The sequence below is a fragment of the Sciurus vulgaris genome (genome assembly GCF_902686455.1).
Source record: "Sciurus vulgaris genome assembly, chromosome: 2".
NCBI lineage: Eukaryota > Metazoa > Chordata > Mammalia > Rodentia > Sciuridae > Sciurus > Sciurus vulgaris.
The window spans coordinates 92,508,544-92,521,482 of NC_136462.1; the positions used below are offsets into that span (position 1 = coordinate 92,508,544).

The 12,939-nt window shown below is 45.1% G+C and overlaps 2 protein-coding genes across 4 annotated transcripts in view; both read right to left on the reverse strand.

Annotated features, from left to right (window-relative positions):
* Window positions 1–2,763, reverse strand: part of TGM5 (transglutaminase 5) — a 37,345-nt gene extending 34,582 nt beyond the window's left edge. Inside the window, exon 1 of one of the 3 annotated variants that reach the window (XR_013762303.1) lies at window positions 2,597–2,763. Coding sequence is in view for 2 of the 3 variants with exons in the window: in XM_079130211.1 (XP_078986337.1) it covers window positions 2,597–2,606 (10 nt within the window). In the remaining variant the exon portion in view is untranslated. The remainder of the gene's footprint in view (window positions 1–2,596) is intronic. The other 2 variants (XM_079130211.1, XM_079130210.1) reach the window with 2 other exon arrangements.
* Window positions 2,764–8,875: 6,112 nt separating this feature from the next.
* TGM7 (transglutaminase 7) overlaps window positions 8,876–12,939 on the reverse strand; it is a gene marked incomplete at its 5' end in the record, with an annotated part of 37,677 nt that continues 33,613 nt past the window's right edge. Inside the window, 4 exons of the mRNA XM_079129695.1 lie at window positions 8,876–9,144; window positions 9,347–9,480; window positions 11,311–11,471; window positions 11,822–12,148. Of these exons, the coding sequence (XP_078985821.1) occupies window positions 8,985–9,144; window positions 9,347–9,480; window positions 11,311–11,471; window positions 11,822–12,148 (782 nt within the window). The 3' untranslated portion in view covers window positions 8,876–8,984. The remainder of the gene's footprint in view (window positions 9,145–9,346; window positions 9,481–11,310; window positions 11,472–11,821; window positions 12,149–12,939) is intronic.

Here is a 12,939-nt window from a genome sequence, read left to right on the forward strand (position 1 = left end):
TAAAAAGAAAAAAAAAATTAAATGACGAATACAAAGCTAGATGACTAATACTCCCCTATTTAAAATTTTACAACAAAGCTACAGAAATTAAAGCAATGTGGTTATGGTGTTTATATAGACTATATCAGGAATAGCACTGAGAGTATAGAAATAAACTCTCACATTTACTGTCAATTGATCTTTGACACAGGTGCCTAGTCTATTTAATGGAGAAATACTCCTTTCAAAAACTGATGTCAGGACAAGTGGACATCCCATGTGAAAGAATGAAGTTGGATGCCAACCTCATACAATATGCAGAAATTAACTCAAAATAGATCAAGACCTAAACATTACAGCAAAAACTATAAAACCCATGGAAGAAAATGTAGTCCATGATTTTGGACCAGGCAATAGTTTCTTAGCTATGACAGCAGAAGCAATAAGCAGAGAAAAGAAAAAATACAGATAAATTGAAGTTCATCAAAATTAATAATGTCTTTGCTTCAAGAACTTTATAAAGTGAAAAGATAACCCACAGAATTTAAGAAAATGTTTATAAATAATATATCCAATATGGGACTTGTCTCTCTCTGTATATATTTGTATAGATATATCAGCACATTTTAGGTATTCAGAAATGTGTGCGAGGTTGAACAGAATTCTCTATCTTTTGCATGGTCACCCTGAATTTATTTTAGACTTCAGATTCAATTAAGCATTTATCAATGCCTATCTACTATGTGTTGGACGCTGTGCTAGACACTCTAGGACAGTCACCTCCTTTAATCCTCACAATAACCTTGGAGAGATGAAATGTTATGCCATCTGCACTTGGAGACAAGAAAACTGAGATTCAGGTAGCTTAAATGTTTTGCCTTAGGTTAAACCCAGGATTCCTGATCCAAGTCTAGCGCTCTTTCCATTATTCAACAGCGGCTGTCTATTGCTGTCTTTCACTCATGTTTGGAAAGAACATTCCAACACTGCCATTGGGAAGGCACTTAGCTTTTTCCTGGTCATGGAAAAAGAAGCTCAACCCTTTTGGAGACCAGATGACTAGACAAGGGAGCACTAACTGGCTCCAGCTCAGGTGGGGCGCATGACTTAGGCTACCCAACAGGTATGGTGGCATCTGCCTTTCAGCAAGCACGGCATCAAATCTCATCCCTTGGATATATTATGAGTCAGGCTAATTTCTACCCATAGCATGAGGATTGTTCTTCAATCCTGACACCAGGCATCCAAATAGAAGTTTCATTCTCTAGTGGGCATATTGATTCTCTTTGAGGTGAGGGTAGAATGAGGTAAAATGATCATGGAAATAACAAGTTTGTAGAAAGATCTTTTAAAGTAAGTGATCTCAATGTCTGTCATATAGTACAAAGAAGCACACACAAGGATGTTCATTGCAATATTGCACATATAACTGAGAAATTAGAAACAACCTAAATGTCCATCAGAAGGGGACTGCATAAATAAATTACTTATATGCATATTGTGGAATACTATGCTAAGTGGAAAATGTTGAGGTAGATCTATAGATACTGACTGGCATGGACAGAGCATCAAGATAAACTATCGAGTGAAAAAAAATCAAGTTGTAGAAAAGTGTTTACTGTATGACGATACCATGGGTATAAAAAAAGTCATACATGTTAATATTATGTATTACGTTGAATATATGTGTATATATATGTGTGTGTGTGTGTATTCATGTATATATCTGTGTATATACATGTATATATGTATATATATGTGTGCGTGTGTATAATATAACATATATATATATATATATATATATATATATATATAAAGTTACCATGTAGACCAAAGACTGATAACAGTATTTACTCTGAAGATGAGGATGATGTGTGGGATTAAATTGGAAGTAGAATTGGGGTACTATAGTTTTATCTATAATTATTGCTTTATTTTACTCCAACTATATATTCTTATATTTCCTTGCTAATTAAAATTATACAAATGATTTTTTGAAAAAACTTAAACACAAAAAAGTAAAGGTGAGGCTGTTACATTTGTAGAGCAAATTAAAAGTTCATACCTTTAAATGGTTTCCACTAACCATTGAATCTTCATAACAGCTATTTCTAGAGAGAGGAGATAATGTAGAGAGAAGGATGATGGTGGGGAGATAAGCTAAAATGAGGGGGATACCCTCTGGAACAAGAGAAGGGAAGGTATGAAGATCCGGAGAACTTTAGAGTTGGTAGACAACTTCAAGACTGTGTTCCAACCCCTTCCATTTTCAAGCATGGAAGATGGGAATTAAAGAAATGACTTGCCCAGTGAAAAAAGGTCAACTAGTGGCAGAGAAGGATAGGAATCTGACCCCCTACTCCCTGGCTCTGCCCCATCCCATTCAGCTTTGGAAGCAGCCATGCTGGCTTGCAGGTGTGTTTACCTGCCAGCCTCCAGCCTATCTCCTGATTCTCAGACCAACTATGAATTCTGAGGATTCTGGAGGTCCTTCTCTTCCTGGGTCAACTCTATATATTCTCCTTTATTCCTTGGAATCCAACCTCCTCCCCTGGACTTCCTAATTCTCTCTGTGTCCTTGTCCTGGCACTCCAGCAACCCCAAGAACCTCCCCTACCTTGGGCCATGGTAGCTGCCTCCAGGCTCCTGGGATGCTTCCCACTGAACAGCTGGATGGACTGGAGCCTCAGGAAACTGGTCCTGGAGCGTCTGCTACCCTTTCCATCCTAAGACTCTGGGAGACTCAGAAGGTGGGGCAGTTGCTGCACTGCCGCCTGCTTACTGGGCAGATCACAACTGGTTTTCTCACTTGTCTTCTGGTTTTTTTTTTGGCAGCATCGCTTGGCTGAGAGGAGGTACAGAGGCAAAGGAACCATCAGGGCCTAGTGCCATGTGGCTCTTTGATAGCTCTTAGACAGTAGGGCATTTCCTAGCAGGAGCTGTGCTGTGGTGGGGGAGCCAGGAGAAACAGGTGAACTGATAGGGTGTCCAAAGTGATGAAGTGGGGTGGGCCTCTGTGGAAAGGACTACTACTCACAGCTACGAGAGCCTCAGTGAATCTGCTGTGTGCCTGAACCCTCTCATTTATCCCAAAGTGTCACTCTCTGTGGCTGGGGTTGTGGCTCAGTGGGAGAGTACTTGCCTAGCACATGTGAGGCCCTGGGTTCGATCCTCAGCACCACATAAAAATAAATAAATAAAATAAAGGTACTGTGTTCATCTACAACAAAAATATATTTTTAAAAAATGAGGTATTTTTGAAAAACAGAATTACTCTCTGGACATTAAATGCAAACAGAACCCACTCTGTATCACCCTTGATATGACTTTAATTATATTTATTTTTTGTCAATGGCACTGTTGGGGTGAGACCTTCCAGATCCAATGAGAATCTTAAATAAAAACATTCAGCTATGCTGAATCAAGATTTATGCAGGAGAAATATTAAGATTTATGTAGGAGTTTTGGAAATAGCTGAGAGGATGGAATGCCAGTGAACAAAGACCTTGATCCTAATAAGGAAAATAAGAGGGCTGAGGATGTGACTCAGTGACAGAGCACTTACCTAGCATGCATGAAGCACTGGGTTTGATCCTCAGCACTGCAAAATAAATGAAGTACAAGTCCTTGGAATAAATGTATCACTGCTTCTGGAAGCAAGGAGGTTTTGAGGAATGTTTAGGGAGAAGAGCACAGATGTGAGAAGGGAGAAGACAGGAGTAAGGGCCCCGAGTAAGGAGTGGGACACCCACCATCTTTCCAGCTGTGGGGAAACTTCTTCCTGCATCTGCCTGATTTCTGAGCCTTTCTCTCAGGAACCTGTACACCAGCATCGTTCTCTCTCTTGTTTTTCTACTCTCTCTGTCCCCAGTCAGCTCTTACAGCTTTTATATGCACAAATACAGTGCACTATTTTAACACAACTGCACTAACTTTCTGCCCTCACCCTCTTCAATCCTGTGTTCCCCCCTAGCCAGCCCCTGCTCTTTCTCTCAACTCCACTTCTTGGCCAAGCCCCTCTTCCACTATTTTGCTTCCTGACCACCCTTCACCTTACTGCAGTCTGCCTTCTGTCCCCAGAGTCTCCTGACACTACTGTCACCTAGCCCTCTGATGGCACCAGGCACCCATTCCTCCTCTTATCTTGCAATGCCTCCTGCAGCTCTGAGTGTGCTGACTATTCCCTCTGGCTTAGGAGACCTCTCTCTCCCTCTCTGATATTACCTGACTTCTCCATCCACTCTGTCTTCTTCTCAGTCCCTTTCATGAGTTCCCCTCACCTCCATCCTGGTGCTTCCCAGGGATTTGTCTTAGGGTCTCCTCTATTCTCACTTCACTCTGTCCCTCATGACAGGGGACTTCCTGAACTATGGATGGCAGGCTCCACCTGCTGGAACCTTTGACTGTGCCAGCCTCAGACCCAATGTGTCAAAATGGACCTCTTTCCTTCTCCCCTTCCTCTCAAAATACCTGCCTTGCCTCCTGTACTTCTGGTCTTGCTGAGTGAGGACACTGTCTACCCAGTCACTCCAGGCAAAATCTATGTACTTCTTCATGCTTCTCTAGACTTCTTACCTCCCTTTAGCCCACTAGTCCATCCAACTCCTGATAATCTCTTAAAACTGGCACTTCCTCTCTGTGTCCCTTGGTCCTGCCTCGATTAAACCCTATTTGCTTAGGCAACTCCTAACCAGTTTCCTACCTTTATTTCTCCAGTGGGTCACCAGTGATTTTTCTGAGGTTCCAGTTTGACCCTGTTTCTTCCCTGCTTAATATCCAACAGTGGATCCAGTTCAGACTTCTCAACATCACCCTCAAAGCCCTTGAGCTTTCCCTCCCAACCCAGGGTCCAGGCAGATCAAATGCCTTCAGCTCTGATGGAGACCTCTCTCCACACCTCTGTATGTTCTCTCTCTCTCTCTTTCTCTCTCTGTCGTCTCTCTTTCCTGTGTGTTGTTCTCTCTCTTTTTTAAGTGGTCTTCTCTTTCCTCTGCTTCTTCCAGTACCTACCTCCAGGCTCAAGCATCAGCCCTCCAGGAAGTCTTCCTGACACCCTCCCTCTGCTGCACTGGAGGTTCAAAGACTCGCTCCCCTGCATTCCCTACTGGTCAACTCACACATCAATGTTACACCTACCAATCTTTCCTACAGTTCCTCTTGAAGACATGGACTGTTGTCTTATAAATACTATCGCCAGTGTTTATTAATGACAGTTGCTAATAGCAGAACTACTAATAGAACCGGTAATGACTTTCAAGCTCCAGATTCTGTTTTAAGTTCTTTATGTATACTATGCCATTTAATCTCAAAAGAGCTTTATGAGTTAGGAATTCTTGTAGTTCCTATATTACAGATGAGGAAATTGTGGCATGAAGACATTAGCATTCCCAAGATCCCTGACAAAACTCTGGTGATCCTGCTTTTAAATGCAGTCAGACTTCAGAGCTTTCCAAGTGCTTAATGCAGTATCTGAAATACAGTCAACTTTCCAGTTCATATTACTTGCCTGATGGAGCAAATGAATTAAAATATGGTCCATGCGTGAACAAAGACATCAATGCCTGAACCACTGTCAAGGGCTGAGATGGGTTGGTTGGGGAGGAGGAAGAGGCATAGGCATGAGAGTTCATTTTAAAGGTAGATAGGAAGGTCAGTGCAGCTAAGGTGATCTGGTCTGGAGAGGTGTGGTGGTCAAAAGGGAAGGAGACTGATGGCCATGGAAAGAAATGGTGCCCCTAGGGCCAACCTAGAACAGCTGGGAAAAGCTGAGAGAATTCTAGAACCATCAGGCAGCCACCATGACTAAAGTTCTTTGAGTTGTGCCAGCCCAAGTGGCCTGAACTCTGCACAGCTCTGCCCACACTTCAAATTCTCCCACACTTGGAGCAGAGAGTAGAACATTCACACCAAGTCTCCCCAAAGGCCCTCTCATGGTCAGGCACACTGAGAAAATTTGCTAAAGTAGTCACCAGACAGGGGAGAAGAGGTAAACATACCACCAGGACATTCATGGGACTAGGAAAACCCGCAATGATTCCTCTGCCAGGATTTTGGGTCTGAATGAGCCCTGAACTCTAGGCCTAATGAACTGATTTACAGGTTCAATTTTTCATTTGATTCCTGAGAATCATCAGTCAGAGGATATAAGGAAGGTGTAGGGAACAGGAGAGAGAGCAACTCTGTTCCCTTGGTCTGGGGAAGCTGAGCAGAGTTGATGAGCACCTTCCTGCCTGAACAGAAGCAGGAAGACCTCAGGGAGAGCCGCCTGAATAGAGATGTGAACATACCTGCCATCCCCATGGGGCAGGCCAGCTCTAGCAAAGTGAGGTAGGGGACCTGCAGACGTTTCTAAGACTCAGAGAGACTTGAGCGCTAATTCTGGACCTGACATGAATTCCTGTTATGCTTTTTATAAAGGTATAGCTTCTATATCTGTAGAGTCAGGACCCATGAGATCCCAGATGCCCAAGTCTACAGGGAGGGTAAGAAGATTACTCACAGATGATCACAAAGGGAAGAAAGAGTTAGCAGATCCAAGTGGATTCATATGCCCCTCCCTCTTCCCACCTCCAGAAAAGGAGATGGGCATTCAGCAGAAGGGATTAAACTGACCAGAAGACCTCTGCCTGGGAATGTGCTTCACAATTTACAAAGCACTTTAGAATCAACTTTCTCATTTGATCCTCACAACAACCCTGCTAGTGAAGGTGGGGCTGGCATCACTATTGCTATCATCTTACTTCTGAGGAAACCAGGGTCTCACCATAGAGTCAAGAGCTCTTTGCCTTGTATCATGCAATGATGCTGGATATTGTAGACCCCAAAATTACCAGCCTCAAGAACCTGAGAATGACAGGCTCTGTGCATACACTGGGGGGCAGGAAGACCAGCCAGGAGCCATGGCTGCTGGCCCAGCTCATGCTGCCTTCTTGCTGCACTGCCCAAGCTGTTCTTTTGCCATGGTTTTTGTGTGGGTACCCCTGCTTGGCCCCATGAATTGACCTCACTGGGTTGTTGAGAGGTGAGAGGAGAGTCTCTCAGGATTTAATCTCAGGGTGCACTACTGCAGTGGGATGAACCCCGTGTTCTGGCCCTGGAGGATGTCAATCTGGAGGGGAGCTTTGAGATCATCTAGATCATCTGACATAAGGTGGGGAAACAAAACTAGGTGGACTTTTATAAGTGAAAAAAAGAATAAAACACTACAGAGTTTGAATTTTAAGACCAACTTTTTCTTTTTTTTTTTTTTTTTATACCAGGGATTGAACCCAGGGGTGCCTAAACACTGAGCCACATCCCCCACCTTTTTAAAATATTTTATTTAGAGACAGGGTCTTGCTGAGTTGCTTAGGGCCTCGCTAAGATGTTGAGGCTAGCTTTGAACTTATGGTCCTCTTGCCTCAGTCTCCAGAGCTGCTGGGATTTATAGGCATGTGCTACTGTGCCCACTTTTAAAGTCAATTTTTAGGTGAGAAGGGGAAATTATTTGAGAAGTGACCTGGAAAGACAGATGACTAATAGTCACATTCCCCTGGGTAGCCTGCCCATTCTTCCCTCTCCAGTGACAGTGCCAGGGATAGGACAGGAAGACAGTGACTAAACAGATGAGGACACAGCCCTCAGCAGACAAGCAAGATGCCACATTTCTGTCCTGAGGGTGAGGAGCCACCTGGAATGCAGTGCTGATGAGATAGTGACAGAGTCCACAGAAATGTCTGAAGAAACTTAATAGGGGCAGGCACACTGATACAGGGTGGAGTAGGGTATGCAGGCTCCTACACTTCCTGGACCAAGCAGCCAGGTGTGTAGGGCTGGGGAGGCACAGGCCTGGGTGGCCAGTATGAGAGAGAAATAGAAGGGAGGAGGAGGACTAGGGGCAAGCAAGCAAAACAGAGAAGAGGGGAAGTGGGAGGGTGAGGAGAAAGAGGAGGGTGAAGCCAGATGAACATGCAGAGCTGTGGAGCAGATGAGGAGTGAACACGAGCCAACAGGAAGATACTCCACTTTTCTCTATTTGGGGGTTTTATAAATTATCTGTGAGGCAGCTGTAGATTTGTAATGATGACTTTTTTTTTTCACGTGATGCTTGGGATTGGACTAAGGGCCTTGTACATGGAGTAATGATAGCTTTAAAAAAAAAAAAAAAACTCAATGAAGAGGGTCGGGGGGTGGGGGGGAGGACCAGAATGATATAAAATGTTAGAAAAGATTTCCTCTGGGATGGGGGAAGCTACCGATGGGTTTTCTTTCATTCTCTTCCATTTTTATGTCCTTTCCAAATTATCAAGAATAATAGGAATGATTCTGATAACTTCAGGGAAAAAGAGTACCAAAGAGTACAAAAAGGATACAAAGGAAGTGAGGCTGAGGAGTTAGGGAGACAGGGAGAGGATGAAAGATGAGGAGGAAGCCAGAGCCGAAGGATGGGGTTGGGAAAAGCAGGGCCTGATGCCAGAGAGCAGCCAGCTGTGAAGTGGCCTCCTGGGGGCCTCAGGTAATGTTTGTGGGATGAATGCTTGATGAAAAGGGGCTGCCCTGCCATGCTGGATGCTCTCAGGTCTGCATCAAAAAGTCCTGCTGGTCAGCTTCTGGCAGTTGGCATCCTCTCAGCCCATCCAGGAAGCCCTTGCCAGATCTGTCTCCAGGCCCCAGCTGCAGGCTTGTTAAGACAATGTAAGTGGAGAGACCTGGGATCCTTAATTCCAAAGAGGCAGCTGTAGAGGGGATCATGGTGGGCATTGTCATGGTTGAGGTCCTTAAGAGAAGAGAGGACAGGAGGGGCAGGGAGGGTCCAGTCACACAGCTGGTAGCCAGGCTAGTAGCAATAAGTGGTTTGTTAGCATAGGAGAAGACAATGCCAGTGATAACTAAAGACACCTTTATTGTTTGTTCCCAGGGTGGGAACACCAGGACAGAAGTGGAGCAAAGAGAATGCAATAGGAGTAGAAAAGAGCAAGATGGGGTTAAAGGGGGTGGTGGAAGGCATCCAGAGGGCAAGGTAGGACTCAGGATGCTGAAGCTGCAGCAACAAAGATGTCCTTGTAGCCCTTGATCTCCTTGACCTCATTGCTGCTGATGAGGACTTGCAGCTGGCGGGGTCCAGTCTTGATGGGGTAGAAGTCCACTTGAATTCGGATGGTGTGTCCAGCCATCAGAGTCCCAAGGCTGAAAGCCAAGAAGAGCTTGGAAGAGTGACTCCTTGGGTGGGTGACAAGGACCCCTCCTGCTCCCCAGCACCACCAAGTTCCACCAAGGTGGAAAAGTGGGGGCAAGGAGGTATATCCAGAGACTGAAGAAGGTCTTATGACCCCATGAGGCACTGCTTTTCAGAGACCAACTCAAGAGGTGGACGGACAACTTTACTTACTCTTTTGTTATCTGCCCATTGATGAGGCCGCTTCCCTCCAACACCATGGCACAGTTACTCAGCGGCACCATTAGGGTATTGGTGAGGGTGATGTGGACTCTCAGGGCCTTGCCCACCTCAGTCCTCTCAGAGACCTGCATTGGGAGGAGACACAGGCATCCTGGGCAACTCACTCATCTCTGCACTCTGTTCAATTACCTTTCTCCCCCACCCTGCTGGTTATCACCAGGGACTGCTACTCAGAGCTTCAGTTAGGAAAGGAAACTAGGAGCTGAGAATGTTTGAGATTAACACATGCTGGCCTGTTTTAGAAGATCAAGATACTCCAGCAATACCACCAATCAGGAATAGGAACCAAGTTAAAACCTCTTTCCCTCTCCTCCATCTAGTTCAAGATGTCTACTAGAGTTCAACTGAAGTGCCAGGTGCAAAGAGTTAGTGGTAGCTAACAGTAGTTCTGTGTTAAGCAACATCCCACGGACAAATCCAAAAAATCATAGTGAATTAATAGTGTCTGACCCAGTTACAGGATAAAGAAAGAGTGTCATGTGCCACCTGTGTGCCATCAGTGACATCATTCCACCCTTTTGCTCCATCAGGGAGGAAACAATGAAGCCCATGGACCTGACCCAGCAGGCCCAGACCCCAGCCCAAGATTTCTCCCCTGTGCTGCTGAAGCTCCATATATATCATCAGAACACACTCTTGAGTTTTCCTAGGTGTGTTAAGCTTCACTCCTGAGGTTGCTGTCATGGGGTGGCAGACCTTGGCCTGTGAGTGGGAGGCAGGGATTCTGTCCTACTCCCTTCTGGAACCTCAGTGCCTAGTGTAGTGCCAGCTACATGATGGATATCAGTAAAGGAGTATTGAACTGAAATGAGCTCTGACCACCCAATCATAAGAGGGGCGTGTTCTGACTTGGCCACAGAATTGAGCAGAAGGAAGAGCATACCCTGACTTATCTGGAATTCAAACAGAAGAACAAAGTCCTTAATGAAGATGTCCAAGTAAAATAGGTTAAAATAACCTCAGAATCCAGCAGTCACACAAATCATTCCTAGGTCCCCTACTGAGGGGGACCAGTTCACAGCCTACTTGGCATCTGCTATGCTGCTTCAGGACCCTGTTGCAACCAGGGCTCTGCTCCAGGTAACAGGCAAGGGCCCCATCTCAGCATTAGGCTTTGACTGCACTTGGGTTTCTGCCCACTGCTTGCCCCACCACAGAGTCTGCCCAGCATTACCTGAACCAATAGCCAGGTAAAAACCATGGAGTGGGCCAGCAGATTTAGGATCTGATCTAGAGCCTCCCAATTATCCTACTGGGTGGGGTGGGTCCTGCTGTCGACAAAGCCACCAGGTATTGAGCCAGGTTTGGAAAAGACAGTGGGAAAGTCTTTGAGAATGGGAGGGAAGATGGGGAAATGAGCCTTCAGGGAAGGAAAATACTGGTAATAGGAAATGGGAAACATTCCTGCCCTCCTCCACTTGCCCTTCATTCCTTCTAAATGCAAGAGCCACATCATTTATCCAGGCACCTGAACCTGAAATCTGAGTCTCTCTTCTCATTTTCCTTATCACCCTCATCTTATTAGCAGTCACCTTTAGAATTTCATCTTATGATCTCTCTCAAATCTGCCTCCTTGAATCCATCCCCCAGTTATACTTGTCTTGTTTTTTTTTTTGCCTTTGGAAAGTAATTTCCTTACTTAAAATGCCTTCATGTCTTTCTCATTTCTCTATACAGCACCTTCTAATTCAGTCTGCACAAACTGTCGCCTCTCTGAGATGCCTCCAGACCTTGTCCTGCACTTTATATGAAGCACAAGAGACAATGCCATACTGTGCTTTAATCGTTGGTTCGTGTCTGAGGCTGGCACAGTGTCTTGTTCACTGCTATACACCCAGCCCCTGTGTTCGTGAGTCAGAGAATCCCTGGGCCCCCATCTCTGCCCAAGACCTCACCTCAATAGATAAGAGAGGAGGCTCCAGGTAGAGATCTTTCAGGACCAGCATGGATTGCCCTGTCTTTTCAACCTCAGCGATGCCAGACACACGAATCAACTTTTCATCAGTCAGCTTATTTCTGTAATTGTTGTAGGGCAGGAGGAGTGGCCACTGTATCTCTGAGTACAGACAAAAAAAAAAAAAAAAAAAATCCTAAGACTAGGGAATGGGTCAGAGAGAAACAGGGCAGGAGAGAGAGGGAAGAGAGAAAAAGAGAATGAGAGAGAGAGCATGCTTACCCTGAGACTGTCCCCAGAGCTCACTGCTCTGTCTCACCTGGTGGGATGCCTCAGAAATATAGCGGCAGGCATTCATTCGACTTCCTACCAACAGCAGCCTCACTCTCCAGCATGTGTGTGTTATGGGGTGGGAAAGGGGGACTCTGTGATCTGACTGGGACAGCCCAGCCTTGTTCATGGACCCAAAGCTCTCCTCCCATAGGTGCTTCTCAGGCCTGCCTCATACTCACCCTTCCCAATGTCCAGGCTCAAGTGCACCATCTGCCTCCAGAGGGGCTCCCGAGTGCCACCGCCATGCAGCAGGGGCTGTGCACAGAAGCGCACCACCAGTCTGACAGGACCCCAGGGGTGGGCTCTGTCTGGTACCATCCAGATATGCAACATAAGCAGCACATCCTGGCCCCACACTGGCATTCTGGCCAGGTGAAGCTGCAGCTGCACTGGTCGGTCCTCAAAGTCCCTGGACCCCAGGAGATCCAGGAGGGGTGATGAAGTTCTTCTTGGTCCCAGCATTTTCCGGGAAGCCCTCATGAAAACAGATCGCTCCTCAGGGGATCCTGGCAGAACAGAGACACAGCAAAGACATCCATGGGGAAGGGTGGAGAGAACCAATTCCCTTCCTGGGGAAACTAGCAACTCAACTCCCAGTAGTCCTCCTGAGGCTCAGTTCTGTCATCTGTAACCCAGGGATGTTAGCTGCTTTCATCATACAGATGCAAGAAAAAAAAAAAAAAAAAAAGTTGGGTTAAGTGAGTCGTTGTTGAGTGTAAGCACTCAGCACTATTCTTTGTCATCAATATTGCCACCAACAACACTTTCATCATCCAGGTCAGAGGCTTCTCCCCTGACCAACATCATCTTTCCTAAGATACACATTAAACTTTTAAAATAGAGCTTCACACAATTCACAATAGCTAAACTATGGAGCCAACCTAGGTGCCCTTCAACAGAACAATGAATAAAAAAATGTGATATATATATATATATGTGATATATATATATATATATATATATATATATATGGAGTATTAGCCATAAAAAGGATGACTTTATGACATTTTCTGGTAAATGAATGGATCTAGAGACCATGCTAAGTGAAATAATCTGGTCCCAAAAAAACCAAAGGTCAAATGTTTTCTCTGATATGTGGGAACTAATCCACAATAAGAGGAAAGGGGATAGAAATTCAGTGGATTAGACAAAGGGGAATGAAGGGAAGGGAGGGAGAATAAGAAAAGGAAAGTGGAATGAATCTGACATAACTTTCCTATGTACCTATGACTACACCACAGTGAATCTCACCACTGTGTACATACATGAGAAATTAATTTTAGAAAATAAAAATAAG